This window comes from Patiria miniata, unplaced genomic scaffold, assembly GCF_015706575.1.
Source record: "Patiria miniata isolate m_02_andy unplaced genomic scaffold, ASM1570657v1 HiC_scaffold_23, whole genome shotgun sequence".
Taxonomy (NCBI): Eukaryota; Metazoa; Echinodermata; class Asteroidea; order Valvatida; family Asterinidae; genus Patiria; species Patiria miniata.
In genome coordinates, this window is record NW_024037062.1 from 601,288 (window position 1) to 626,781 (window position 25,494).

Below are 25,494 nucleotides of genomic sequence, written 5' to 3' on the forward strand. Positions count from 1 at the left end.
TTTTTACAATTCAAATTAATGCCCTCTGCAACTTTCAGTAAAATGTTTAGTTCATTTTTTATCTTGTGGATTAATTTACTTAATTAGTCGTTTCATTCAAGAAAACCACTTTTTAATCCAGTGGGTGACTTGTCAATCAACTATGAATAAAAACACCAGACCACCCCACCCACCCGGCCCAACCCACAAAAATTACAGCACCAGACTAGACTAGATAAGGACAAATCTCAATTCGCCGTTGCATTGTGCAGCAAACTCGCTTCATTTTGGGTACCAGACCGCAATTCAATAACACAGGAAACAGGATTTTTTGGGGGGATGCTGATGTGTGGGTCATTGTTCGCCGATATCAAAATTTGTCAGCTCAAAGTTTTATCTTATCATGATTGCACACCTCTGGCGATAAAGGTATTATGGAAGCTCATGAGAAACCTGTGCATTGACTTCGAACGACCTTTATAGGTATTTGTGTGGCACTTCGAACTTGACACCTTTTGCATAGTCGACAGGACGGTAGGCCTACCCGGAAGTATCGGCATTTTATGTACCTTGGTAAGTTGGACAAAATGTTGGACCCGTCATGGCCGTGTGATAGTTTGCTTAAACTGACAAACAAGTGTTAACTTTGTGTCTCCAGAGTCCAATACATGCATTTAGTATTTCATTTTGAATTGGATCACATTTTATCCATTATTCAGAACAAATTGCAAATTTTGTTGTGGTTTTGCAATTTGCTATTTTGGTGACTTGTTGAAGTTCAACTTTAAGGAGATGTATATCATGATGTATTATATCCGATAGTACCGACCATGTCCAAATGTTAAAAAAGCGATCCGTAGGGTCCTAGTTACTCGGACTATAGCCTATGTTACCTTTCAAGGAATTCAGTCAATTAGTAATGTGCTAATTTAGCATGTTATTGTTTAGACTGGCTTATATAATTTTAAATCTGTATTTTTGATGTACATGTATATGTTTTGTTGAGTAAAGAATTACACCTGCTCAACTTGCCTATAAATTTCATCAAAATCTAAATCCAGATTTTGCATTTTTTTCAGGATTTTGCAATTGTTCAGTATTAGATTTGCTATATATCATGTACACATATTGCTAAAATGTACTGGCCTAAATAAATGAATTACATGAATTATTATTAGGGAAGGATGCTGCAACTTGACACTACCTTTGTTTTCATACCGTTATATCACCTCAATGCAGGTCAGTCATTGCAAAAATGAAAACAAAACATGAACCTGGGACTGAGAAACATAGGCTAAAGGAAATACTTAGAAAATGTTCTTGACCTCCATAGACTTTGTACACAACCACTGAAGTAGCATCAGGTTGCAACATTCTTTCCTGCTATTTTGGCTCAATGATCCAGTCTTCACAAGCATGACAAGAGGTTTTGTTTCTGTCAGCTGTGTAGCTGGGATTCTCACCATAGGGGCGAGTGGGGTGGGGGCCCTGGATATGTTACAACTTGGGGGGGGGGGGGGGGGGTGCACCCAATTTCTGTTAAACCCATTGGCCATGGTCATGTTCAACTTCATATTCCTCAATGCTTATAAATACATTGTGTATGGGTATGCTATAAAACATTAAAATGTGCAAATTATGTATATGAAAAAATGTAATAAATATTTTGAAATAAGTACGTTAAAGACCATAGGTAACACCAACGTGTCCTCTTTCCAATGATACCTTGATTATGTGTCATGGCCAAGGATGACTGAGCACAATGTTATTCTGTCAACTGGTCAAGGGTCAAAATCTGTACTGAGCCAAGATTGTGCAATTTTGGTGTTCTGGCTTGATTTAAAGGGAATGTACAGCATTTGTTTTTGCTGTAATATTCTGAAATATATACGGATTTAGAGGATTTGTGTGTTAAAGCAAATATTGTTATACTGACTTGTTTCACGTTTTGGGCCCGTAGATGCTGGGAAAACCAATCATGTTCTTGAAGTCTGGTTCCCTGACCCCACTTAAGATGAAACGAAGCAATTTATAGACGTTGGGGAATTGTAAGTCAGAGAACTAGTCTAGCTGACTTGTACCACTTCACAAGTATGAGAAATTAGGAGCAGTTTAAAAAAAAAAAGGACCAGTTTTCTCCCAATGCTGGTCGGCCGACCAGCGTTGGAAATTGATACAAAAATACCACTTGACTTAAAAATGTCAGCACACCAGGAGCCATGATTGTACGGGATGCTTTAGACTGTTATTCCCTAACAGTCCAGTAAAGAATTTCATGGTAATTTGATCATTTTGGTTTTTTGATGTTTGCAACTGTTGTATCTTCCCTTTAAAGAAAGAAGACATTCTTTTCTTTAAAAACAATTTATTCAGTTTTGACACAGTGATCATTTTCAATCTTTGCAAAACAAAACGACAGCTAACAATTTAACCAGGTAAAACTTGGCTCAGTACAGGTTTTGACCCTTGACGGAATAACAACGAATGCTCTGTGACGCATCGTGGTGTGGGCAAATTGTTACATGTAACTTGTCCAAGGTAGGATATTTTGGTCGCTGTGTAGTGCAAACACATGACTAAACTAGTACAGAGAGATACCAGTTGCAATGTACTATTCTTCATGGAAGTTTCCATTGAGCGAATGAATCACACACCTATTGATGTTTTAATCAACGTGCATATATTTGTTTTTCCGATAAAGTGCGTGTACCAGCACTTTCATTGTAGGATATGATGTTTGCGTACTGTCATAACGCATACATGCATCTTTGAACTTGGCCATGCAAAAACTACATTTTGTTTGCCACATGTTGCTGAATTTGCTTTGGAAAGTACAATTTCAATTTTTCTAAACACGTAGTGGTGCATAAGGAGCTTTTTTTATGGCAAAATTATTCCCAACTGAAAGAGTTTATTAATGGCTGCCAGTAGCTGATCTATAGAACTTTGTTATCTAGGGGGGAGGGGGCGGTCCTCCAATTGGGGGGGGGGGGGAGGGTCAGACCCGAGTTGAGCCATATACATGTAGCAAACAATAGGCCTATGTTACATGTGTTCACATCAACACGATTGACGTGCAGATGTGTATACATGTACATGTACCGGTGTAGCGTGAATATCCGACTCCATGAAATGTGGACTCATTGGTAGTACTGCGCACGCGTGAGTACGATACTATGCTATTTTTAGGATCGTTTCGGGAGAGTGACCTGTCACGTGCGAGGGATCAACCAATAATAGGGAAATAGGGGTCCGATTTTCATAGGAGTCGGATTTTCACGTGACACCGGTACTCTGGTACATTGTCGTATAACCATAAGAAAATACCTGAATACAGATGCATGAATTGTTTACAAATTGACTTTAAGTATTGTTAATTAAGTTCTGTATCAGTTTCTGTTCTTTCATATCGTTACTTATTGAAATCCATTTTACAATAAGTAACTGAATCAACTTCGAGTTTTCAGAACATACACAAAATCTGTTCTATGATTGTACATTTGTTAAAGGGAAAATACAATGCAAACATCAAAAAAACGAAATGATCAAATTATCACGAAATACCGTACTGGACTGTTAGGGAATGACAGTCCAAAGCATCCTGTATGATCATGGCTCCTGGTGTGCTGACATTTTCAAGAAAACTGGTACTTTTCCAACGCTGGTCAGCCGACCAGCGTTGAACTTGAAGAAAACTGGCTTCTTCTTTTTTAAATTGTTCTTAATTTTTCATGTTTAGTTATTCTTTGCAAATGATCACACACCTGTGAAGGGGTACAAGCCTGCTAGACTGATTCTCTGACTTCACAATTCCCCAAAGTGTATTAATTGCTCTTTTTCATCTTAAATGGGGTCAGGGAACCAGACTACAAGAACATGATAGGTTTTCTTAGTTTTTCCAGCATCTACATGTATAAGCCCAAAATGTGAAACAAGTCAGTTTACCAATATTTTCTATAACATATTAATCCTCCAAATCCAAAAATGAAGTAAAAGCTAATATTGTACATTCCCTTTAAAATACATGTAGCTCTGTTTTACATAATTTGTGCATGTCACTACAGCGTCAGACCCTTTAAAATCACGTGATCCTATTTCTACGCACTCACCTTTAATTTGCGTTTGACAACATGCGCGCGTTGCAAAGCCTTACCTGCGCATATAGGAGCATCAAGGATACTTGTACACACAGTACAATGTACATGTACCATACATTTAATTGTCAATTAACATTTTGCGAGCCATTTTTCTTGGAAAAAAAATGTTCAACTGTAACAGAAAGTTAATAAATCATGCAGAGACAGGAAACACAGAAGGAAGGAAATGGGAGCTGAAAACTCATTTCAAGGGGAAACTCCTCAGAATAAGGCATCAGTAACGTGTACTATGAAAATAAATAGACCGAAACCTATCCTGCAATAGCAGTCAATTATCCTGCTTGGGAATTGTAGGCCGAGTAAAAATTTTTTAAACGTTTCTCCAGGCTTTTTTTTTTAAATGAACGAGGCTGGTGCTTTTTTGTTCCTTTTTCTTCTTCTTCCAAAATGGCGGATTTTCCCAGCGGCAGACTGATTCTTCTATTTTCTCAACTCTTTTACTGATATGACAGTAGGCCAATATGAGCAAAGTTTTCTCACAAATGTGTTCGATGAGCAAATTTGGGGTTCACAATTCGAACAGAAAAGCCCTAAACTGAACAGTGTCTTCCTGAAATGACATCACAGCAACAGCGCCCTCATTAGTTATGAAAAGCATGGACAATTTATAATGTTTAAAGAAGTGCACTTTTTAATAAGATTAACCAAAAACGGATGCCAAATCTAGTTTTCATACATCAAAGAGTCATAGAAAGTTGCACATAATATCTTCCAAATAAAATATATGTCATGGCCCTTTAACTTGATCCATTGTTTTTGCTTATTACTAAAAGACCTTCGGAACATTAGGCAGGAAACAAGGGAAATGTCTGTAGGAGAAACAAAGCAAAGAATTGGCCTGGCCATGATAGGATCCCATGGCTGTTTTGGCTGGACATTGCACCCATCTTGGCCTTTGTAGGATATGGGCAGGAAATTAAACTGTTTTGTTGTGAATAAGCATAGAAACGTCGACCTCTGCACAGACAAATTATACAAGGAAATCTGACTCAGGAATTACATGGTTGTGCTTAAAAGTGGATATTTTTGTAGTCGGTAAAAGTAGATATTGTTCGAAATATGCGGGTAAGGTGTCGGCTATTTCTGGTAAGAAATGTGCTTCCTGTGTTTATTGTACTGATTTGTGTACATGTGCATATTTTTTCTTTGCACTTGGCCATGGTTCAGTTGGTTGACCGACATATACACATGACACGTACATGTACATGTAGGTATGTTGCACTCATTTTCCTGTGTACTGTGTTCTCTGGCTGTTGTATTCTGTTCTCCATATTTGCACTACAGAGTGGTGCATAAAAGAAGGAAACCCACTTTTGACAGGAATTTTAACCTACTTTCTTAATTTATTTGAACTGTTTTTTTTAATAATGTACAGGGCAAGTAAAAAAAAAAATCGAAATCCAAATGTCGGGACCATTTTATCAGTGAAGTTATGCATGTAGCACTTTCAAATTCTAGGATATGAAAGCCCAATTCATAAGCTTTCTTTTAGTACAAGAATCATTCAAATCACTCATGAACTTTTTACGTTTTAAACACAAACACCATTTTAAACTTCTGTCCACTGATCACAAAAAAAGGTAAGTGCTCTTTTAGCAAAACGAAACCAATTGACACACATCCCTATGTAAATTGTTTTCGTTTTGTGTGTTTGTGCTTAAAATTCCTTGAAAACTTGAAAGGTACATGAGTGATTTGAATGGTTCTTGTACTAAAAGAAAGCTTATGAATTGGGCTTTTACATGTATATCCTTGATTTTGAAAGTGCTACATGCAGAACTTCACTAAAATAATAGTCCAGACATTTGGGTTTCCGTTTTTTTTAATCGCCCTGTATTGTACTGATTTGTGTATTCATTGTGCTTGGTCATGATTCAGTTGGTTGGCCAGCTCACACATGACAAAGGCACCGGTATACCGGTACATGTTGTTCTCAGCTTCCTGTTTTTGCTGTTCTCTGGCTGCACTATTGTGTTCTCCATACGTGTGCATAGTTGCTCTAAGCACCGTCCATACATCGATTTTGCTCATTTATTCGATACTATTTTGAAATCAATATCGCCAATAGCAATTTTTTAATCATATCAAAATATCGAAATTATCGATATTGAGGAATGATATCGAAAATCCGTCAGATTATCGTCAAAATAAATCTCCCGTTTGTGCTTTTACTTTTGTTTAACATTTGCTGTATAATATTAGTTGGCGGCAACTTGTACTTGTGACTCAAAATAAAACCATCACGAAATGCCAAGGCGTCGCTTTGTGCTCTGCGTTCGCTGGAATTTGCGGTCCCAGTGTAAAACCTCAAAAGAAAGCGCCCGTTCTGGACAAAGTGCCAGACAATATGCACCAGAGAAAGCCATGGAAAATTTTGACTAAACATTGTTTGGGTTTTTTTTTTTTTACAATCAAAGTGTCGTCTTTACAATGCTTTATGGTCTTTAACTTTTACACATATATGGGATAATCAATATATTGGATATTCTCAATATTGGATTTCCAATTAAATTATTTCAAATTCGGATATTGACGGTGCTTAAAGGGAATATACATGATTGGCTTTTGCTGTAATTTTCAGAAATGAACTATTTGAGGGGTTAGTATAATAGATCAAGTATTGTTAGACTGACATGTTTGAAGTTTTGTGTTTGAAAATGCTGGGAAAAAACAAGAAAAACAAAAATGTTCAAGTAGTCTGGTTCCCTGACTCCACTAAATATAAAATGGATCAATTTACAGATGCCGGAAATTTGTAAGGTAATGGAACCAGTCTAGCCGGCCTGCACCCGTTCATGAACATGTAACCAATAGCAAACAAAATTTGGACTGAAAGAAAAATGGTAAATTTTGAGCAGTAGTTGAAAAATAGTTAGGTTTTTCCAACGCTGGTCGGCCGACTACCGTTGGAAATGTTTACAAAAATACCATTTTCTTGAAAATGACTTCACACCAGGTGCCATAATTTTACAAGATGGTTGAGACTGTCATTTTCCAACATCCTAGTAAGGTATTTCGTAAAAACTAGGTAGTTTTATTTTTCGATGTTTGCAAATGTTGTATATTCCCTTTAAGTTGTGAGTATAAACGTGATCAAATATTGTTGGTTGCTGGTTTCATGGAGGTAGAATTATGCTTGTTCCCAAAGCCAGCGTACTGTCACCTGACTACCAGACTGACTGATCGACCGAGTCACTGAGTTTGTGCTAAACTGGTACTTTCAGTTAAGTCCAGCTGCACTCTGGGCAAGCCTCTAGTCTGGTCGAGCTATTAAATTGTTTACTCACTTTCCTTTTGTGTCAACATGATGTTGACACATCAAGGTAAACAAACAAAATATGTATGTTTGATTTTTTTCTGGTCCCAAAGGGCTAGCAAAAAAAATCCCCCCGACTTACCGAATTACTGACTGAATTAGTGACTGACCGATCTGACTTCCACTGAACCTACCGGTAGTCAGGTCATTGGCTGATGGAGCGAGTCGGGCAGTGCTATCATATAGGATTACCCCATAATGTGCACAATCCTGCCTATTGTGTACCCCAGATGCATGAAAAGGCTTCTAGTAATAATAGCCCATTTTGAAACTATTGAAGAGAATTTTGTGGGTTCTGCAACCGGCTATATAGACCAATTCGAGTTGCCCACTTTTTGTGATTACTGGGCTGGCTTTCCACACGGGACACAAATTTGTTTGGGTAGTTTGCACAATGCACTTCCTTCAGTGACGTGTTCAGAGCTATATGGGTCATTCCACCGGGTTGGGAAGCAGTGCATGTTACATCCATATATTTGGTTATATTATTAAAAGTATCAATGCATTCTAAACAATTGCTCAACCATGTCAACATAATATTTGTCTTAAGGTGTTTCAATACTTGAGAAAGTTTGAAATCATTTGAAAGTACTTTGACAAAAATATGAGCAAAAATGTATTAATTCGGATGTAACATTGACACCGTGTCAATGTTACATCCAAATATTTTTTTTTGCCATTTTTTACACGTATGTAAAATATTAGGCCTACCCAAACTGACATTGCATATTTACAACTGGACACCTAAGCACCAAGAAAAGCTTTTGTTTTGGTATAGTCAAGGTTCAAATATAGCTGAAACAATACCTCAAGTGTGGATGTAACGGTGTAAAAATCACTCAATGGAAGTGTGACATTGGGTTTTACACCGTGTCAATGTTACATCCACACAACCAAGCTATCATTTCTGCTCCATTTGATACCTGACTACCGTAACAAAAGCTTTTCTTATTGTGTTGCATGTATAGTAAGAAGTACGCAAAGTGAATTTGGGTGATGTTTCGCAGAAATTTTTTAAAAAGGTACAATTAAATGTCACATTTGGACGTAACACCTGAACACTGACATGGTGTCAATGTTACATCAAAAATGACATTTTTTGCTCATATTTTTGGCAAAATACATTGAAATCATTTCAAACTTTCTGCAGTTGTGAAACACCCAACAACAAATATTTTGTAGAGCAACTGCTAGCATGGCATTCATGCTTTTCTTAATATGGTCATATGTCCCACATTGTTCCCCAACCCGGTGGAATGACCCATATACCGTACAGAGTGTATTGGAAATGGGTGTTTAGGAATTGAAGTGTCTTTATGGCTACAAGAACCATCACCATAACTATTAAAATGGGATTGCATGGTGCGCATTGACCACAAGGCTTTTTTTGCCTTAATGTTTCTCTATTATAACAATGTACCGGTATACATGTATATTTGCCTCCGTAGATGGACATTTTGTATTGCCTGTGAGTTGAGTGACCACACCACATCCCAAGATGTTGCAGCAGATAATCAAGGACATGTACATAGATCCGGAGATCCTCGCGGAACTCTCGGACGAGCAACGGGAAATCCTCTTCTGTAAGATGCGAGAGGAGCAAGTCCGACGATGGAAGATCAGCGAGGCCGAGCATGAGAAGAAGATGAAGAAAGCAAAGAAGAAAAAGAAAAAAGGTACAGTACGTGATTAAAGTCGCCAGTTGTGATTTCTTGTTAGAATTTTGGAGCCGGGAACGTTGTAAATTTTACAAAGGAGTTGCGGCTGGACACCACCTGACTCCAGGTGGCGCTGTTCGTGGCACAAACTTGTCACATAGACATATAATAAAACCTAGACACGACATTATCTGCTTTTACGTTGTAAATTCTGTGAGCGAAACGGGCTGCGTCACGCGGCTTAATTATGCGTTGCGCGAATGTCATGCATATGGCTTCGATTTACGCGCATACTTCTTAGTTATTCTATACGCTTAGCATTTTGCTCACAGGCGCAATAGCAAATGTCGCGTCTAGGTTTTATTATGTCTATGACTTGTCATGCTTGTGTGTACGCCCATATATTCCTCAGAAACATGTCAATTGCAGATTTAGTATTCAAGTCGATCACTGGTCGGGTCGCATGTTGGGTCACCAATGAAAAGAGAAACTGACAAAGAATTATTTTTTTGAAGTACAAACAAACAAGGGGGTCCCGATGTTAGGCAAATACACGTTTGCGTGCGCGTGTTTATGGTGTAAATTGAGGACACACACATGCAACATCATCGATGAATTGAGGACAGAAACTAAATCGAGGACGACCTCGATTAGCAAAAGTGTACAAAACTAATGAGAGCTATTGAAAAGGTTAAAGAGTACAAACAAAGGAAAAGGTAAGAGGAACAATAGAAAATCCTCGATTTACACCATAAACAAACGTGCGTGTGTCTGCATGTGTAAACACTGGCAATCGTGGACTAGGGACAAAAGGGTTAGGGCACAAACAAAGGGTCCACGATTGACAATTGACCGAATGTCCACGATCTCAAATCATGTACAAAACCAATGAGAGCTGTTTCTCAAAAGTACGAACAAAGGAATGAGGATTAGGGACAATGGGGCGTCCAACTTGCCGGTGTTTACAAGGGTGAGTTTGTCTTACATTCACTATGTGGACATGTGAACAAAAGATGTCCACATAATGCAGGTTGTGTTGACGTTATGTGGACTAAGCCGTGTCCACATAACGTTTCGCCCTCTCTGGAAAACAGGTTTAGCGGCATTTTGGGGTTAAGGCCAAAAAAAAAAAGTCTCCGGTTTCTGGTATGCGCGCGTGCGTCGCTGTAGCCATGCGCGTCGGCAAAATGAAAAAGTTTTTTTTTCAATGAAAGATGATGTCTCAAAACCGCCAAACTCACTGGTTTGACTGGAATCCTGCTGCTGCACATTTTTAACGTGTTTTTAGATGGGGTTATGGTCGAGAATAAGCTTTATGTGGCCTCTCTGGACTCCCAATCCCATATAGGCCTATTTAGTCGGGCACCATTTGCAGTCATCAGCCGACATTTGAAGCAAAAAAGTCGGGTAAAAAAAAAAACAAAGCCGCGTCGCCGCACCACTTTTTGGGCAAGCTCCATACCAGAAACTGGAGACTTTTTTTTTTTGGCCTAAGAACTGGTTAAGACCCAAATCATGGTTTCTTATGAAAATTTTCAATACTAAAAGGGATGATACAAAAATGTTCTTTTTCTATTGCAGACGGAAAGTCAGTCGGGTGGCTTCTAGGTGCAGACAACAATGAATGGGTATGGGTGATGGGAGACCATCCCTCGGATTTCAAGATTGAAGACGTCTTAGAGAGGGAGCGTCTGGAGAAAGCCAATCAGATTGCTCGGAAAGAAGCAGAGGCAGCCAGGTGAGAGAAGGGATTGGAAAGTGGGCGGGGCTTATATATATCTCCACCAATCATGGCGGCGTAAGTAGTGTGTGCGACGAACGAGTGACTCTCGTAAAGTTACAGCAGATTGACCATCTTATAAATGGATGGATAGCTCAATTCCCCGAACAATCAATTAACATTGTAATTTGAAGAAGGATCTTATAAATTTAAAGCTCAAAACCAGTGGGCGAACTGAAGTTTCTGTTGCCATCAGAGAAACGTCAAGAATTTCTATTTATCTTTAATCCCATCTGACGTTTTCTGAGCTGAAATTGCACCCGATTAGTACTTACATTTTTATTTTCGCAAATTGGAAATTCGCACCGGTCCTGTCATTTTTTTCCCCCAGAAATAAGATGAAAATTGGAGCCCGATGCAGGAGCATGAAAAATTCTCTCGGGGCACCGTACCCGGACTTGTTTATGTGCAAAATGGCACGAGCCCTTCGTTATACCTGTCTATTTCTTGAGCAGACCGATGCCGATGATTGTCTCGTATGGCTTGTACCATTTGTACGGAAACTGAAGAGTCAGGGTTCTGTGCGCGACCGAATTCTTTTCATGCAACTTGCAAGAGAAAAGTTTCACTGATTCGTACGGGCTTCAATTCCTCTTTGTTTCTGGGAAATGACAGGTCGTGTGCGAATGACAATTCATGGAAAGTCTTTTTAAGTACATGAAAAGTTTGATGTCTGAAACAATTACAAGCGACTAGATGTGCAAGATGGCGAAAGATCGACTGTCGGAGTCGTTTAGAATGATTCGGGAGCGACTTGATCTCAGACGTCGCTCTAGTCATGAGCAAAACTCACTGCAAATGTATGTAAATGTATGTAAATAAGCAGTGACCTTCAAGGACTGCAGTCGATGTGTTTAACGCGCGATGCAGTGCTTAAAATGTCAAAGTTTTCTTTTTGCAGAATTGGTCCTCTCAAACATGAGATTTCGACGGCGTGTTATAGAGCAAGTACTTATATTAAATGTTAATATATTAACCCCGCTCCAGTAAAAAAAAAGTTCAATTTTATAATGATTAAGTTGTAAAACTGGTGTCTTTTGTTTTCATTTCAAACAGACTAAAAGAGGAAGAAGAGCTAAGACGAAAAGAAGAAGAAGAACGCATCCTCCGAGAGGAGCAGCTGAGACTTGCCAGAGAGCAGGAAGAAATCGAAAGGAAAGCCAGAGAAGAAGAGGAACGCATCAAGCAGGAAGAGGCCGCGGAGAGGGAACTGAAGGAACGTCTGGCGCAAGAGCAAGCCGAGGAAGAAAAGAGACGAAAAGCCGCAGAGGAGGCAGAGCAGAGACTCCAAGAGATGAAAGTCAAGTGGCAGAAAGCAGCGGCTGAGGAGAGGGAGCGGCTAGCCCGGGAAGAAGAGGCCAGACGAAAAGAGGAGGAAAGGCTCAAACAGGAGGAGAAAAAGCGACTGGAGTTGGCAGTGAGGCAGAAGGAAGAACAGGAGGCTAGGAGAGCATCGATGGAAGCCGCAAAGAGAAAGAGGGACCAGCTAGAACGAGAGAAGCAGGAGAAAGATCGACAGGCCAGGGAGCTTGCTGAAAAGGCCAAGAAAATCAGACTACAGACAGTAAGTAGGATGTTATAACCCAAGGAACTACCTCGATGTACATGTAGGTACTATGATGTAGGGCTTACCATCTAAAGCACCATATCATTAAAGAGGTTGTGGAATGCTCGAAGACATTTCTGTCATTTTTCGGATATATGTAGCCTAAGGTGTGATGAAATAAAAACGACTATTGTTTCTGTCATAAAATGAGTACAAAAGGTACTTTTGAGAGCTGTTTTTCAAGTCCTGTCATGCCTGTTTTGACCCGATGCAGAGTAGCATAAACGAGTCCTGTTTATAACGTCACGATTTACTGTGTTTTGTTTGCTGCCCGCAACGACGACTTTTACACAAATTGCACGTTCGGGTCGAAACAGGACCTGAAAAATAGCTCTCAAAAGTAACCTTTGTACTCATTTCATGACAGAAACAATAGTCGTTTTTATTTCATCACACCTTAGGCTACATATACCCAAAAAATGACGGAAATGTCTTCGAGCATTCCACAACCTCTTTAATGTGTCTCAGCACCATCAGGGTTGATTTCAGAATGGGAAACGAAAATACATTAATTTGTTTCAAATTTGTCAAAGGCTTGAAAGATACATGTGTAGTCTTAACCCCATGGGCCCGGGAAGCGGTCATGGCCGCGGCCGCTAATCCTCATTGGAATGCAGTTGCCAGCTGTGGTATGCCGTGGCACACGGCTAGTGGGTAGTTCCACAGCTGCTGCTTTTGTGCAGTCCCGCTCCCACACAAAGGCTGTGCAGTCATGCGGGCCACTTGCTCTATGTGTGGAGGAATGTCCCCATTACACCCCTCCTTAAGGGGTTAAAGTACTAATTTTCTAGTACTTGTGATAATAAAGTACTAAAACTCACTTTTGAGTCCTAGCTCTCAATATTAAGCTCAGCACTCACTGTTGAGTTTTTATAATTTTTAATCATGAAGGGCCTATTTCCACACGTGTATGCAATTTAGTCGCAACAAGTTTGTCGCGCGGCAGCGTCGTACCGGTATTTACTTGTGTGCGAACAAATATTTATAGTAACAATATAATAATGTGCTTACCGCGCTTTATACCAACGGTCTCAAAGCACTTTACAATTATTACCCCTGTTCATCAGGCGATGAGACCAGTTATTGCAGCAGCTCGAGATCAGCGCATTCTAGTCTCTACCTTCACAGGTACCCATTTATACACCTGGGTGGAGAGAGGCAATTGTAGTAAAGTGTCTTGCCCAAGAACACAAGCACCATGTTCCCCGTCAGGGTTCGAACCCACGTACCGCAGCACGTGTTTCGAACACTGTAACCATTGGACCACAGCGATATGTTCCGCGATCCTTTAGAAATAATCACTTGTCAGGCGTAGGGTTTATGTGAGATAGGTATCGGACATTTTGTGTCGCGTGACAAAATCACTTTGAATTTGATTAAAAATAGTTGCGCGATAAGTCACACAACCTTGACGCATAAATGAAAACACACTCATATTGTTTGTGTGTGTTTATAAACACGTGCAACATTGTGGCACGACAAAGTAGCGTGTGTGTACATTGGCCTATAGGTCAATAATAATGCACATGTTTGGCTTTACGATAGAGGACAGACACACAAAAGGAGAACAAAAGATCCTTTCTGTCCTTGAGCATTGGGTCTTTTGTTGAAAAACGGTCTTTGATCATATGGTTATGTGCGTAGTCTATGGGAGAGTGTTTACTGTGAAAAAGGGAAACACAAAGCATTGTCCTCTGGCGTATAGAAATTCACGACTGCATGATTTGTTTAATTTTTTTGTATTCCAGAACTCAATTTCGAGTTCTGACACGCAAGGTCGAGTTCTAGTACTCAAGTCCTAATACTCACTCCAGCGTCAGGTCCTAATATTTATCATTGAGGTCAAGTACGCCATGCCAATTGGTTTGCTTACTCCCTCTGTAGGAGAAAGAACGGAAAGCCCTGGAAGAGAGGGAAAAGCAATCCAAGACGGAGTTGAAACACAGGGTGGAACAGCTGTACGACGGCCTGAAGAAAACGGACGAGGATAAGAATAATATGGCTGAGAAGGATCGAGACAAAATCGAAGACATCTGGAAAGTTCAATGTGAGTTGGCAAATGTGAAAGTTCATTTTGTTTTTATAACGAAACTCATATCTGAACTCTTAGGGCTGTGCAGTTACGAGTAATTGAGTATTTGATTATAAATTCTAACTTGCACTTAAAGGGAAAATATAACATTTGCAAACATCAAAAAATAAAACTACCAAATCATTTTGAAATACCTTGCTGGACTGTTAGTGAATGACACTGTGTAAAGCATCCTGTAAAATCATGGCACCTGGTATACTGTCATTTTCAAGAAAAGTGGTATTTTTGTATCAATTTCCAATGCTGATCGGCCGACCAGCGTTGGAAAAAACTGGCCTTTTTTCAAATACTGGCCCCAATTGACCATCGCACTTGTTTGCAATCGATTACAAATCTATGAACGGGTACGAGCCAGCTAGACTGGTTCCCTGACCTTACAATTCCCCATTGTATGTAAACTGCTCTTTTTCTTCTTATATGGAGTCAGGGAACCAGACTTCAGGAAAACGATCGTTTTTCTTGGTTTTTATAGCATTTTCGAACCCAAAACCTCAAAAAAGTCAGTGTAACTATATTTGCTATATATTTCCAACCCCCAATTCCATCCATTTCTGAAAATTACAGTAAAAGCAAATGATGTACATGTATATTCCCTTTAAAATGTGAATAACTTTTGTATTGCTGGAAAAATAGCGATATGGAAAAGAATTTATTTTTAGGGATGAAACATGAAAATAGCACGGCAACGTAACTTTAACGTCCTGTTTTACATGTACATGTAATTTGTTCGCATCCGTGCTCCATATATAATACAAAAGTCCACATATTTCCATGTACTACATGAACTCTCTGTTATCATTTCCTTGTGTACTTAATCCCTATTTAAGGGTTTTAAATGCTTACAATAGGCCTACCTGTTTTGTTTACGTACCCTGGCCCGCAATGATGCATGCTGAATCCATTGCAGATATTTCCTGGTTTATGAAATGACAGTCGATCTGTCGACCTCTTTTATTCCAGTGACCTCTGTCCCACATATATCCAGATCTCTCATTGTCAATCTGGGCCACACAAATATTTCAAAAGGATTAGCATCAAAATACATATCTTTGTGATTTTGTTGGAACAGAAAATGAAACCTGCTACCTACGGTAAAAGGGTGGGGGAGGGATTTCTTAGCTGTACAGTAACTGCATGTACATGTGGGCAATTCCACGGTTACTCACGTTACATTTTTGATGTACTTTTGAGTTTCCTTGGGCTGTAATTACCTTACTGAAAAGGTTTAATAACTGTTATCCCCATGGTAGATAGAGTAGACCTAGACCTACCTAAGCACCATAGATGACATCCAGAAAAATGTGTTATGTATGATAAACGAGACGCACAAAATCGGTTACTCACGTTACATTTTCGTAACCGTGGAATTGCCAATATCTATTTCTATGTATCTTTTTAAGTTAACCCTAACAGAACTCAACCCATCAAACTCCAACAGCATGTTTTGTTGGAATCTGTCAGGATGGGTACAGTACCCCTAAACTGACAGTCTTTTACATTGGGTTGGCACATCTCAAGAATCAAAGTCAGAAATATGTGTGTGCAGTTTCCCATATGGTGTTGGAATTTGTAAGGATGGGTATGGTTCCTAGTAAATCATGCTAGGGAGTCAGGGTTTTAATGTAGTTTAGATTATCAGAGAATGAAATTATATTTTGAGTGTTGAAATTTAATTTACATATTGTATCATCAAAGCAGATTGTTATTCATAGAAAAACACCATTTTCACTGAATTTAAAGGGAATATACAACATTTGCAAACATCGAAAAGCAAAACTACCATTTTTTTTACGAAATACTTGCTAGGATGTTGGTAAATGACAGTCTAAAGCATCCTGTAAAATTATGGCACCAAGTGTGAAGTCATTTTCAAGAAAAGTGGTATTTTGTATAAATTTCCAACGGTGGTCGGCTGACCACCATTGGAAAAACCTAACTATTTTTCAACTACTGCTCCAAATTTACCAATTTTTTCAGTCCAAATTATTGGTTACATGTTCATGAACGGGTGCAGCTAGTTAGACTGGTTCCATTATCTTACAATTTTCCGGCATCTATAAATGATCCATTTTATCTTTAGTGGAGTCAGGGAACCAGTCTACTTGAAATTTTTGTTTTTCTTTGTTTTTCCAGTATTTTCGAACACAAAACTTCAATCATGTCAGTTAAACAATATTTGATCTATTATACTAACCTCTCAAATAGTTCATTTCTGAAAATTACAGCAAAAGCCAATGATGTACATTCCCTTTAATTTGAAACATGTCAGTAGTCGGGTCTTGTTGCATATAGCTAGATAATTTTCCGCTTTGTTTCCTGCTTGCATCTCACAGCTGATATATTTGTGAGTACAGGAAAAGGAAATCTAACCTGTTGACTTTACATTCACATAACGGTACAATGCATGAGCATGTACAGACATGCTACAATAGGTGTACAAAATTTAACAATATGTGAATGCACTTTTAATTTGTTTTTATTGAAGTTTTCAGCAGGGTTGTTTGATTTAAATGTTGAAGATGACAAACAATTTTTTCGGATACTGAACTCTTACAAAGAAAAAAAATATATTTTAAAACAACTCGAATAAAATCTGATTTTGTTTCGTTTTTATTGAAAAATGAAAATATCTGGATTTTTAACAACCGTGGTTTACAGTATTTCTTTATGATTATATTTTGTAAAGCTGATATTTTACTCTTTGGCTACACGATCATTTGCAAACATGAAACAAACAAAGCTACCAAATTGTTATGAAATTCCTTACTGGACTGTTACTGAATGACGGTCTTAAGCATCCTGTAAAATCATGGCACCCGGTGTGCTGACATTCTTAAGAAAAGTGCAATTTTTATATCAATTTCCAGCAAAGGTTGGCTGACCATCATTAAAAAAACTTGCTTTTTTAGTTAGTTCAATTTGTTTGCAATCGGTTACGCATCCGTGATTGGTGCAAGCCAGCTGGTCTGGTTCCCTGACCTTACAATTCTGCAACATCTATAAATTGCTCTGTTTTGTCAGAAGTAGGGTCAATTAGGAACCAGACTACAAGAACAGAATTTTTTCTTGGTTTTTCCATCATCTATATGAACACAACGCTTTAAACGGGTCAGTGTAACAATGTTTGCCATGAAATAGGCTACCAATCTCCAAATCCATCCATTTCTGAAAATTACAGCAAAAGCAAATGTTGTATATTACCTTTAAAATGTTGGCTTTTTAGAGTTCTTAACTAGTTCACTTGGCGACTTAAGATAAGTCTTTGTTTTATTGCAACACTGACCAGATATGCAACATACCACATTTCAGTGTGTTTTATATTTAGTCTTACCGTATTTCAAAGCATTTATTTCATAAGGAATTGATTTATATTTCCAATTTAAACTTTTCGGACAGTGAGAAGATCGAAGCGTGCTGACACTGAGCGTAGTCAGAGAGCGCGATGGGCTCGGGAGGAAATCCGACGATCAAGACTTAGTGGAAACTTTGAAAATCTAACGTTGGATGAGATATACAAACAAGGGCTAGCACCTGAGGAGAAACCTATTATAAGGTAGGCTGTTAAGGATTGATGTATTTTTGGCTGTGGTTTTGTGTTTTTAGCTGAAAGGACCCATGCAATGTAGTTTTTGTAATGCAATCCTTGAAATTGCATCTTGGTGTCCCATTTAACCTTATTTTCAATTTTCGTTTTTCCATTTTCAAGGGTATTTTGGTGCTTTTTTGTTTCATGCTAATTGCAAAATTTCCATATTCATGAGCAAAACTGTGATGTCATTCACGCAGGAACCTCAATGTTACAGCTATTTCAGCACAAAAAGTCGCCAGGATTTTGAATATTTTGCTGTTGTAAATTTTCTTTTTCTTTGGTGATTAGTTGTTGTGTCAGTACATGGCAGAAAGCCAACGAGCAAACTTTTCTCACAAAATGTTTTCAATGAGCAACTTTTGGGTTCACAAATTGAACAGAAAACCCCCTAAACTGAACAGTGTCTTCCTGAAATGACATCACAGCAACAGCGCCCTCAGTTGTCCGGAAAAGCATAGACAATTTTAAATGTTTAAAGAAGTACATACTTTTCAAAATGATTTACCAAAAAGGGATGTCAAATTGTTTTCATACATTTAAGAGGAGTACAAAGTTGCACAAAAAGTATTTTTAAGAAAAATTCATCGCACGCCTCTTTAAGTGTGCTGTGGTAAAAAGTCATAGCCACAGACAACATTCGGGTATTTTATGGCTATGGCCTTGGTTATGGCCATGTTCTAACTATAAAGAATAGCCAAAGCCATGCACAATATTCAGATATTTTGTGGCTAGAATTTTTATAAATTACAATTGTCACGCAATGGTAAATAGCTCAAGCCGTAGAAAAAATAAACTATATTTGCAGCCATGGCTTTAGTTATAGCCATTGTCGCACTGTGAATAGCTATAGCCTTAGACAACATTTTGGTATATTACGACTAAGGCTTTGGTTGTTGCCATTGTCTCACTGTGGTGAATAGTCACAGCCGTATGCCATTGTCAAACTATTGTGTTTGGCGGTAGCCATGGAGTACTGTGGTGAGTTGCAAAAACTATAAACATGATAAACGATACTTTTTTTCATTTAGAAATCACATTTCTAACACAGTTCGCTCTGCTTCATTTCACATCCGCAACATAGGAAAGATCCGAAAATATCTTGATCGCGCTTCCACAGAACAGATTGTCCACTCCTTTGTTACATCTCGTCTTGATATGGGAAACTCACTTTTATTTGGGCTTCCAGATGTTCAGCTATCCCGCCTCCAACGCCTACAAAACACTGCTGCACGTGTGGTCACTTTAACGACAAAACACTCCCATATAAAACCTGTCCTTTTGGATCTTCACTGGCTCCCAATATCGTCTAGAATCATCTACAAACTGATGCTCATTGTCTTCAAAGCACTTAATGGGCAAGCACCTGCGTACATCCTGGACATGCTCAATATATACAAACCATCTCGCAATCTTCGATCTGGAAATAAATATCTTCTTCAAGAAGTCAAATCTCATCGTACCTGGGGGGACAGATCTTTCTCTGTTGCAGCACCACATCTCTGGAATCAACTACCTCTTCATATCAAAACCTCCACTTCTATTCACTCATTCAAAACATCTCTCAAAACACACCTCATGTCGAAAGATCCGTTTTTTTCGTAATTAAACTGATTTTGTTTTGTTTCGTTTTCATTGTAATAGCGCCCTGAGCACCTTGGTGGATATGTGCGCTTTATAAAACTTTGTTATTATTATTATTATTATTATTATTAGACCGGCCAGTGGCATGCCTAGACCATCGCAGCCAGTCAACAGAAACGACGTCGTTACTTGGTATAAGGATGATCAGTATCGCAAGCAAGCAGGGATCAGTGTGGATATCAACGGCAGCAGGCCTGCCAAATGGTTCCATGGTGAGTACCGGTACAGTCAACTCCGGCGAAAGCCAAGTTCGGGCAAGGACCATTAGTCGACTAGTGGTTGATTTGTGACGTACCTTACGCCTGCGCACTAATAGCAAAGTGCGAACGTCTCTAGTCAAACACTGGTCAAAATGTCATTGCAAAACTTCTGGATCCTGGCTCTCTGCTAGCGTTATGAATGCGCGCAGCTATTGGTTACCAGCGAAGTAACCAACCCCAGTAGGCTGGTTCCAAATAGTCGACTAGCGTAGTCAACCATCGTCGACTAGACAGAGTTCGGGCAAGCGTTAGTCGACCAATGGTTAACTATAGTCCTTGCGCGAACTTGCCCATCATCGGCACTCTCGGGACCCGAGAATTTGCGACAACTTACGCGAATGCCGACATCTGCTGTAAATCGTCATTTTGCCGACTTACATGAATGGTCTTTTGCACACACGATTCACTGCACTAATTGGCTTCGATTTACCCCGGTTTATCTCCTTAATGCTTGAGTTGAATCCAGCAAATTAATCCTCGAATTGTATCATCACGTTTGGGATATTGAAAGTGGAGACCACGTGTACAAAGTACGTGCACAGTAACAAATTAAATGCGTGCGTGGTCCGGTATACCACGCACGCATTGACTGCAGCACTAGTCATTCAATAAGACGACCCCCAAAATGGACAGAGCGCATGTGTTCAGACGAGAGGGGGTACTGGTATTGATATGCTCACGATGCACATGCGATGTATGCAGTAGGACACCCTTTTGCGACACTGATGCATGCAGCGATCACGGGCCGTGCCAAACCACTTTTCACTCGACACTTCTTGCCAACTGCAGTACAGGAAGTCGATGTTTTGAATGCCAACTTACACAAAGGAGTTTGTAATGCTTTTTATGGAAAGGGGACCGAGAGTAACACGACGACTTGAGCGAAATGGCGACTTATAAAAGCCGATTAAGAAATTAAAAATTCAATGGAAATGCATTACGGACAATCGGGACTTAATTCAGACGGCCGACTTGAGCGATTTGACGAGTTGTGCGATGTCAGTTTGGCCGGAGTTTTAGATCACAAGTCAATCACAAGTCATATCAGTCCCAAGTCACCCTATAAGCTATTCAATGAAATGTGATAGAGGCATTCCTTTGCTATTGTTCAACCCCAGTTCTTGTGACTAGCCTTGTGTATTAACTTAACCCTAACCGTCCCAAAACCTCCAAAAACTTCTTTGCAAAATGGAGGATTTTGCAGGCTATACAGCAAAAATGTGTGGCTGATTTTTGATGGACTGTGTCGAGGTCTTGGGCCGGACCTTGTGTTGTTCATGCTCAGCTGTGCATAAATTCTATGCCGCCTAGATTATACTTGAAATCCTCCGCACTGCTCCAGGATGTCACTGGCTCGGCCTCAACATATTGACAGTGATTGCTGGAGGATTTTGCAGGATTGAGGCAGTGGTCACCCCTCCCATGACCACATTCAAGAAATAAACGGAAAATCCACTCATTCACAGACAGAAGCATGGAATATTAACGACCATAATTACAAAACAGTTTGTCCGATTGAATTAAAATTTGTAAATATAGACTAAGCATTAGTGTTTCTACTACATGTACATGTACTTGCCTACCAAAGTTTGTGAAATCGATCATTGCATTTCTGAGATCAAAAAGGGGTGTAGGTCTGTATTGGCGAACAAATCCTGGCGTTGTACTTTATTGCTTTGAACTAGACGTGTTGTACTACATGTAAAAAAAAAAAAAAAGCCTTATTGTTGATCCTAAATAACTCTGTTGTTTACCAATGGAATTACATGTAAATCAAAATTTCAGATCATGTACACAAGGCATGACAAATGTTATGGAGCGAGTTTCATCAGCTTTGTGCAAGAGGGTGAGATTTAAACGCCGTCCGAAAAAAAAATACTCACTTTTAGAATGTCGATACAGCGCTGGAGACGGTGGCGGAAGGCACATGCTGTTGCTGAGAGTTTTTGAAGGAATACAGGATCACCCCTGCTGTCATTGCCCACCTCCTCGATCGTGTGTTGTGCCAAACGATGGAGGAGGTGTGCAATGACATCAGGGGTGATCCTGCATTCCTTCAGAAGCTTTCAGCTGCAGCACGCGCCTTCCGCCACCGCCGTCAGCATTGGAAGACATCAAGTCAAAATGGCAGATTCTAAAACTGATATTTTTTCCGTATGGCGTTTAAATCTCACCCTCTTGCACAAAGCTGATGAAACTCGCTCCATAAATTTGTCATGCTTGTTTACATGACCTGAGATTTTGGTTTAATTTCATTGGTAAATGACAAAGAGTTATTTAGGATCAAAAGTAGGACATGGTTTTATCAACAGATAGTATCTGTACCCATTTCTATTTAGGAGTCATCCCGCGCGAGAGAGCCAACGAACTCCTCCAAGACAAGAAACCAGGCTCTTTCTTAGTCCGAGTCTCGGAGAAGGTCTGGGGTTACGTCTTGTCCTACCGAGCTCACGATGATAAAGTCAAGCATTTCCTCATCGACGCGTCGGGGGAGACGTATCAGTTCTTCGGGGCTGACCCCTCCCAGCAACACTCCGTCCATAACAGGCTGGGGGATCTCATCACTTATCACAAGGTAAAATTGTTTTGATTACTGTTAAAGGGAAGATACAACATTTGCAAACATCACAAAACGAAATGATCAAATTATCAGAAAATACTTTACTGGATTGTTAGGGAATGACAGTCTCAAGCATCCTGTAAAATCGTGGCTCCTGGTGTGCTGACATTTTCAAGAAAAGTGGTATTTTCCCAACGCTGGTCGGCCGACCAGCGTTGGAGAAAACTGGCTTTTTTCAAAAGCTGCTCCTAATTTTTCATAATTAGTTATTCCGCGTTTTCTTTTCAATTGATAACACACCCGTGAAGGGGTACAAGTCTGCTAGACTGATTCTCTGACTTTACAATTTCCCAAGGTCTATAAATTCTCTGTTTCATCTTTAGTGGGGTCAGGGAACCAGACTGCAAGAACATGAATGGTTTTCTTTGTTTTTCCAGCATCTACAAGCCCAAAACGTGAAACAAGTCACATACTAATCCTCCAAATCCATTTATTTCTGAAAATTGCAGCAAAAGCAAATGTTGTACATTGCCTTTAAGCCTATCCTGAATAAACGGAATACCCAAATATTTGATTAACCACCAAATATCTGAATAACATTTTTGTCTCGTCCTAAACAAAGTTTTATGAGACACCAGTCCTAACTGCTGTAAGACCATAGACCCGTATGTTAAAGTTTTGAAAAACATGTATAATTTCTGCATGCTTTCATGGATTTTGATAGCCTTGGTCAAGGCGTTCACCATTATTCGTCCGTATGATATTTCGGCAGCATATCCTCGCCGCGCGCTGACTGACAGCTCGAACAGTGACCTCATGCGGCCACTGTTTATATGCAAATCATTTGGACCGAGACTACGCCTTAATCCAATCGTCCATGTGAGGTTTTTGTGGTTGTGCTCATTTTGCTAATAGCCTATGACCTTAAACGTCGTTTTCTTATTGGTCGATCGTTGCGTGGAAACTTGCATAAAATTTAGCGCGCTGTGAAAGGTCATATATTGTGTGACATGTACTGCACAACAAATGTGGTTTCTGACACGTCCGCAAAAGGCAAATCGCTGCAAATAATTTGATGACGACAAAAAAAATGACTTTTTTAGAAGACAAAACATATAGGGATTGACCGCTGAAAAAGGCGACACACGCGAACTGAGGATCACTTATTCGTGATGAGACTCGAAAATACCTGGTACGGGAAACACAAGTTGAAATGATTCATTACTGCTCTGTTCCAGCTTAGTTTCAAAAGGTAAACATTGCACTTCAGTTTTTTTCACCTTTTAGTCTGGTTTCTCTGAATCCAACAGGTCATACCAATCTCAGAGCACGGCAAGGAAATCCTGAGGGAACCATGCGGGCAGGAGGGTCCGGTACCAGACTACTTTGATCTCTTCGAGGACGTTGGGAAAGGCCAGTCCACATCATTATAAGATGTGATTCCTCAGTGGCCTTGCATTATGAGAGTTTCATTGTTTTAAATTTGATATATATGTGCTATTTATGTAGTATTGTCGTGTGATGATACTGTTAACACCTGCTTTGCATTACTACGCTTTCAGTCTGTTTCATACATACAGCTATATTAAATTACTAGAGCGCTAACTCCTCATTCTTGCGCATGGAGACGCTTTGAAGTCGCTCTGGGCGCAGATATTTTCAATTCATGTGCGTGTTTGTAGAACACAATGAAATTAGATGGATTGAATTTTGAAAGTGTACTCTAAATGCAACGCGCCAAGTAGAACGTACGCAAACTTCTTACGCATGTTACGGTTAAAAAAATAACACGGTTAATCAAGGCTGCAGCGGATACGCACACGCGTTGCCGTGTTTGCGTAGAGCAAAATGACACGCTCATTTGCTGATCGTGTGTTTCGTTTTTTGGCGTATCTATATAAATAGACGTACAAAATACGTACAAAATGTCTAGTTCTCCATAGCTTTGTGTAAAAACATGGATGCGCCCAGCAGGCATCACTTTGTACATGATTTAGCGCTCTAGTAATTTAATATAGCTCTATGGTTGCATGTCAGCCGAGTAGTTGGGCCTAGATTTTAAAATTGGCGTCAATTTCCAAAGGACACAAACGGGAGTGAAAATGTGCATAGAAAAAAGTCTACTGCGCGTGCAGTTTTGCCCTGTGCGTGTGACTCCACATGTCCGTGCTGGTACACAGCAGAACTATTGGCCGACACGTGGTAGTGTGCTCTGTTCAACATGCTCAATGGCTGAGATAACAGTTCTGTGAATCCTGCCCATTTCGAACAAACTAACCAGGTTGTTGTTTTCTACGCATTTTTCTTCCGCAAATCTTTCTTCTATTTTTTAACACTATTACGGTCAGAAAGTATATTTTGACAACTTCTTTAGTTTTCTACAAAAACCACTGCATACAGTATTTATATTTTATAACTTGCACGTCTGAAGAAATTGACTTCATCAAAAATTCTTGTTTTCATTGCATAATTTTTGTTTTATGAGCTTGCCTTGAGAATGCTGTTCTGAACTTTTAACAGCTCGGCCCAAAAAAATCTTGCATTAAAAAAATTAACTTTCAACAACTCAGACGACCTGTGTACTAATATCAAACACAAGTCTATTTTGTACAACTTTGATATATTTATATGTTATCACCAAAAAATTAGTTGATTTTTGTACAGAAAACAGTATATAGAGGAAAATCTATAATCTATGATGCGAAATGTTTCCAAAAACTTATGCAGAGGACACTTCACAAGTAGTTTTGTGTACGTGAAAATTAAACACACATCTATGCACACGATAGAGTGTTCTGGTGTATGTAGGTTGAGAAAGCAGTACTTCATTTTATCACGTACTCATTAGAATTTAAT

The 25,494-nt window shown here is 39.4% G+C and overlaps 2 protein-coding genes across 3 annotated transcripts in view; one reads left to right on the forward strand and one right to left on the reverse strand.

Annotated features, from left to right (window-relative positions):
* The window catches only part of LOC119731141 (probable E3 ubiquitin-protein ligase HERC4), a 32,422-nt gene extending 18,029 nt beyond the window's left edge, over positions 1 to 14,393 (reverse strand). Inside the window, exon 1 of the mRNA XM_038204170.1 lies at positions 14,306 to 14,393. The gene's annotated coding sequence lies outside the window, so the exon portion shown is untranslated. The remainder of the gene's footprint in view (positions 1 to 14,305) is intronic.
* On the forward strand, positions 262 to 24,423 carry LOC119731142 (SH2 domain-containing protein 4B-like). Of its 2 annotated transcripts, none has more exons than XM_038204171.1 (9): positions 262 to 552; positions 8,901 to 9,128; positions 10,692 to 10,848; positions 11,947 to 12,454; positions 14,381 to 14,543; positions 17,985 to 18,141; positions 19,891 to 20,030; positions 22,418 to 22,653; positions 23,949 to 24,423. In XM_038204171.1, the coding sequence occupies exons 2-9, from the start codon at positions 8,951 to 8,953 to the stop codon at positions 24,069 to 24,071; spliced, it is 1,662 nt and encodes a 553-aa protein (XP_038060099.1). In that variant the 5' UTR covers positions 262 to 552; positions 8,901 to 8,950; the 3' UTR covers positions 24,072 to 24,423. The 2 variants fall into 2 exon arrangements, with proteins under 2 accessions (XP_038060099.1, XP_038060100.1); XM_038204172.1 differs by lacking the exon at positions 262 to 552 and adding an exon at positions 4,917 to 5,222.
* The last annotated feature ends 1,071 nt before the right edge of the window (positions 24,424 to 25,494 follow it).

What these genes read in the sequence shown, in the direction of transcription:
- LOC119731142 (XM_038204171.1), top strand. Translation starts at nt 8,951, where the DNA reads ATGTTGCAGCAGATAATCAAGGACATGTACATAGATCCGGAGATCCTC. An exon ending in AAAGAAGCAGAGGCAGCCAG is followed by an intron (nt 10,849 to 11,946) that starts GTGAGAGAAGGG and finishes CATTTCAAACAG; the next exon opens with ACTAAAAGAGGAAGAAGAGC. An exon ending in AGAAAATCAGACTACAGACA is followed by an intron (nt 12,455 to 14,380) that starts GTAAGTAGGATG and finishes CTCCCTCTGTAG; the next exon opens with GAGAAAGAACGGAAAGCCCT.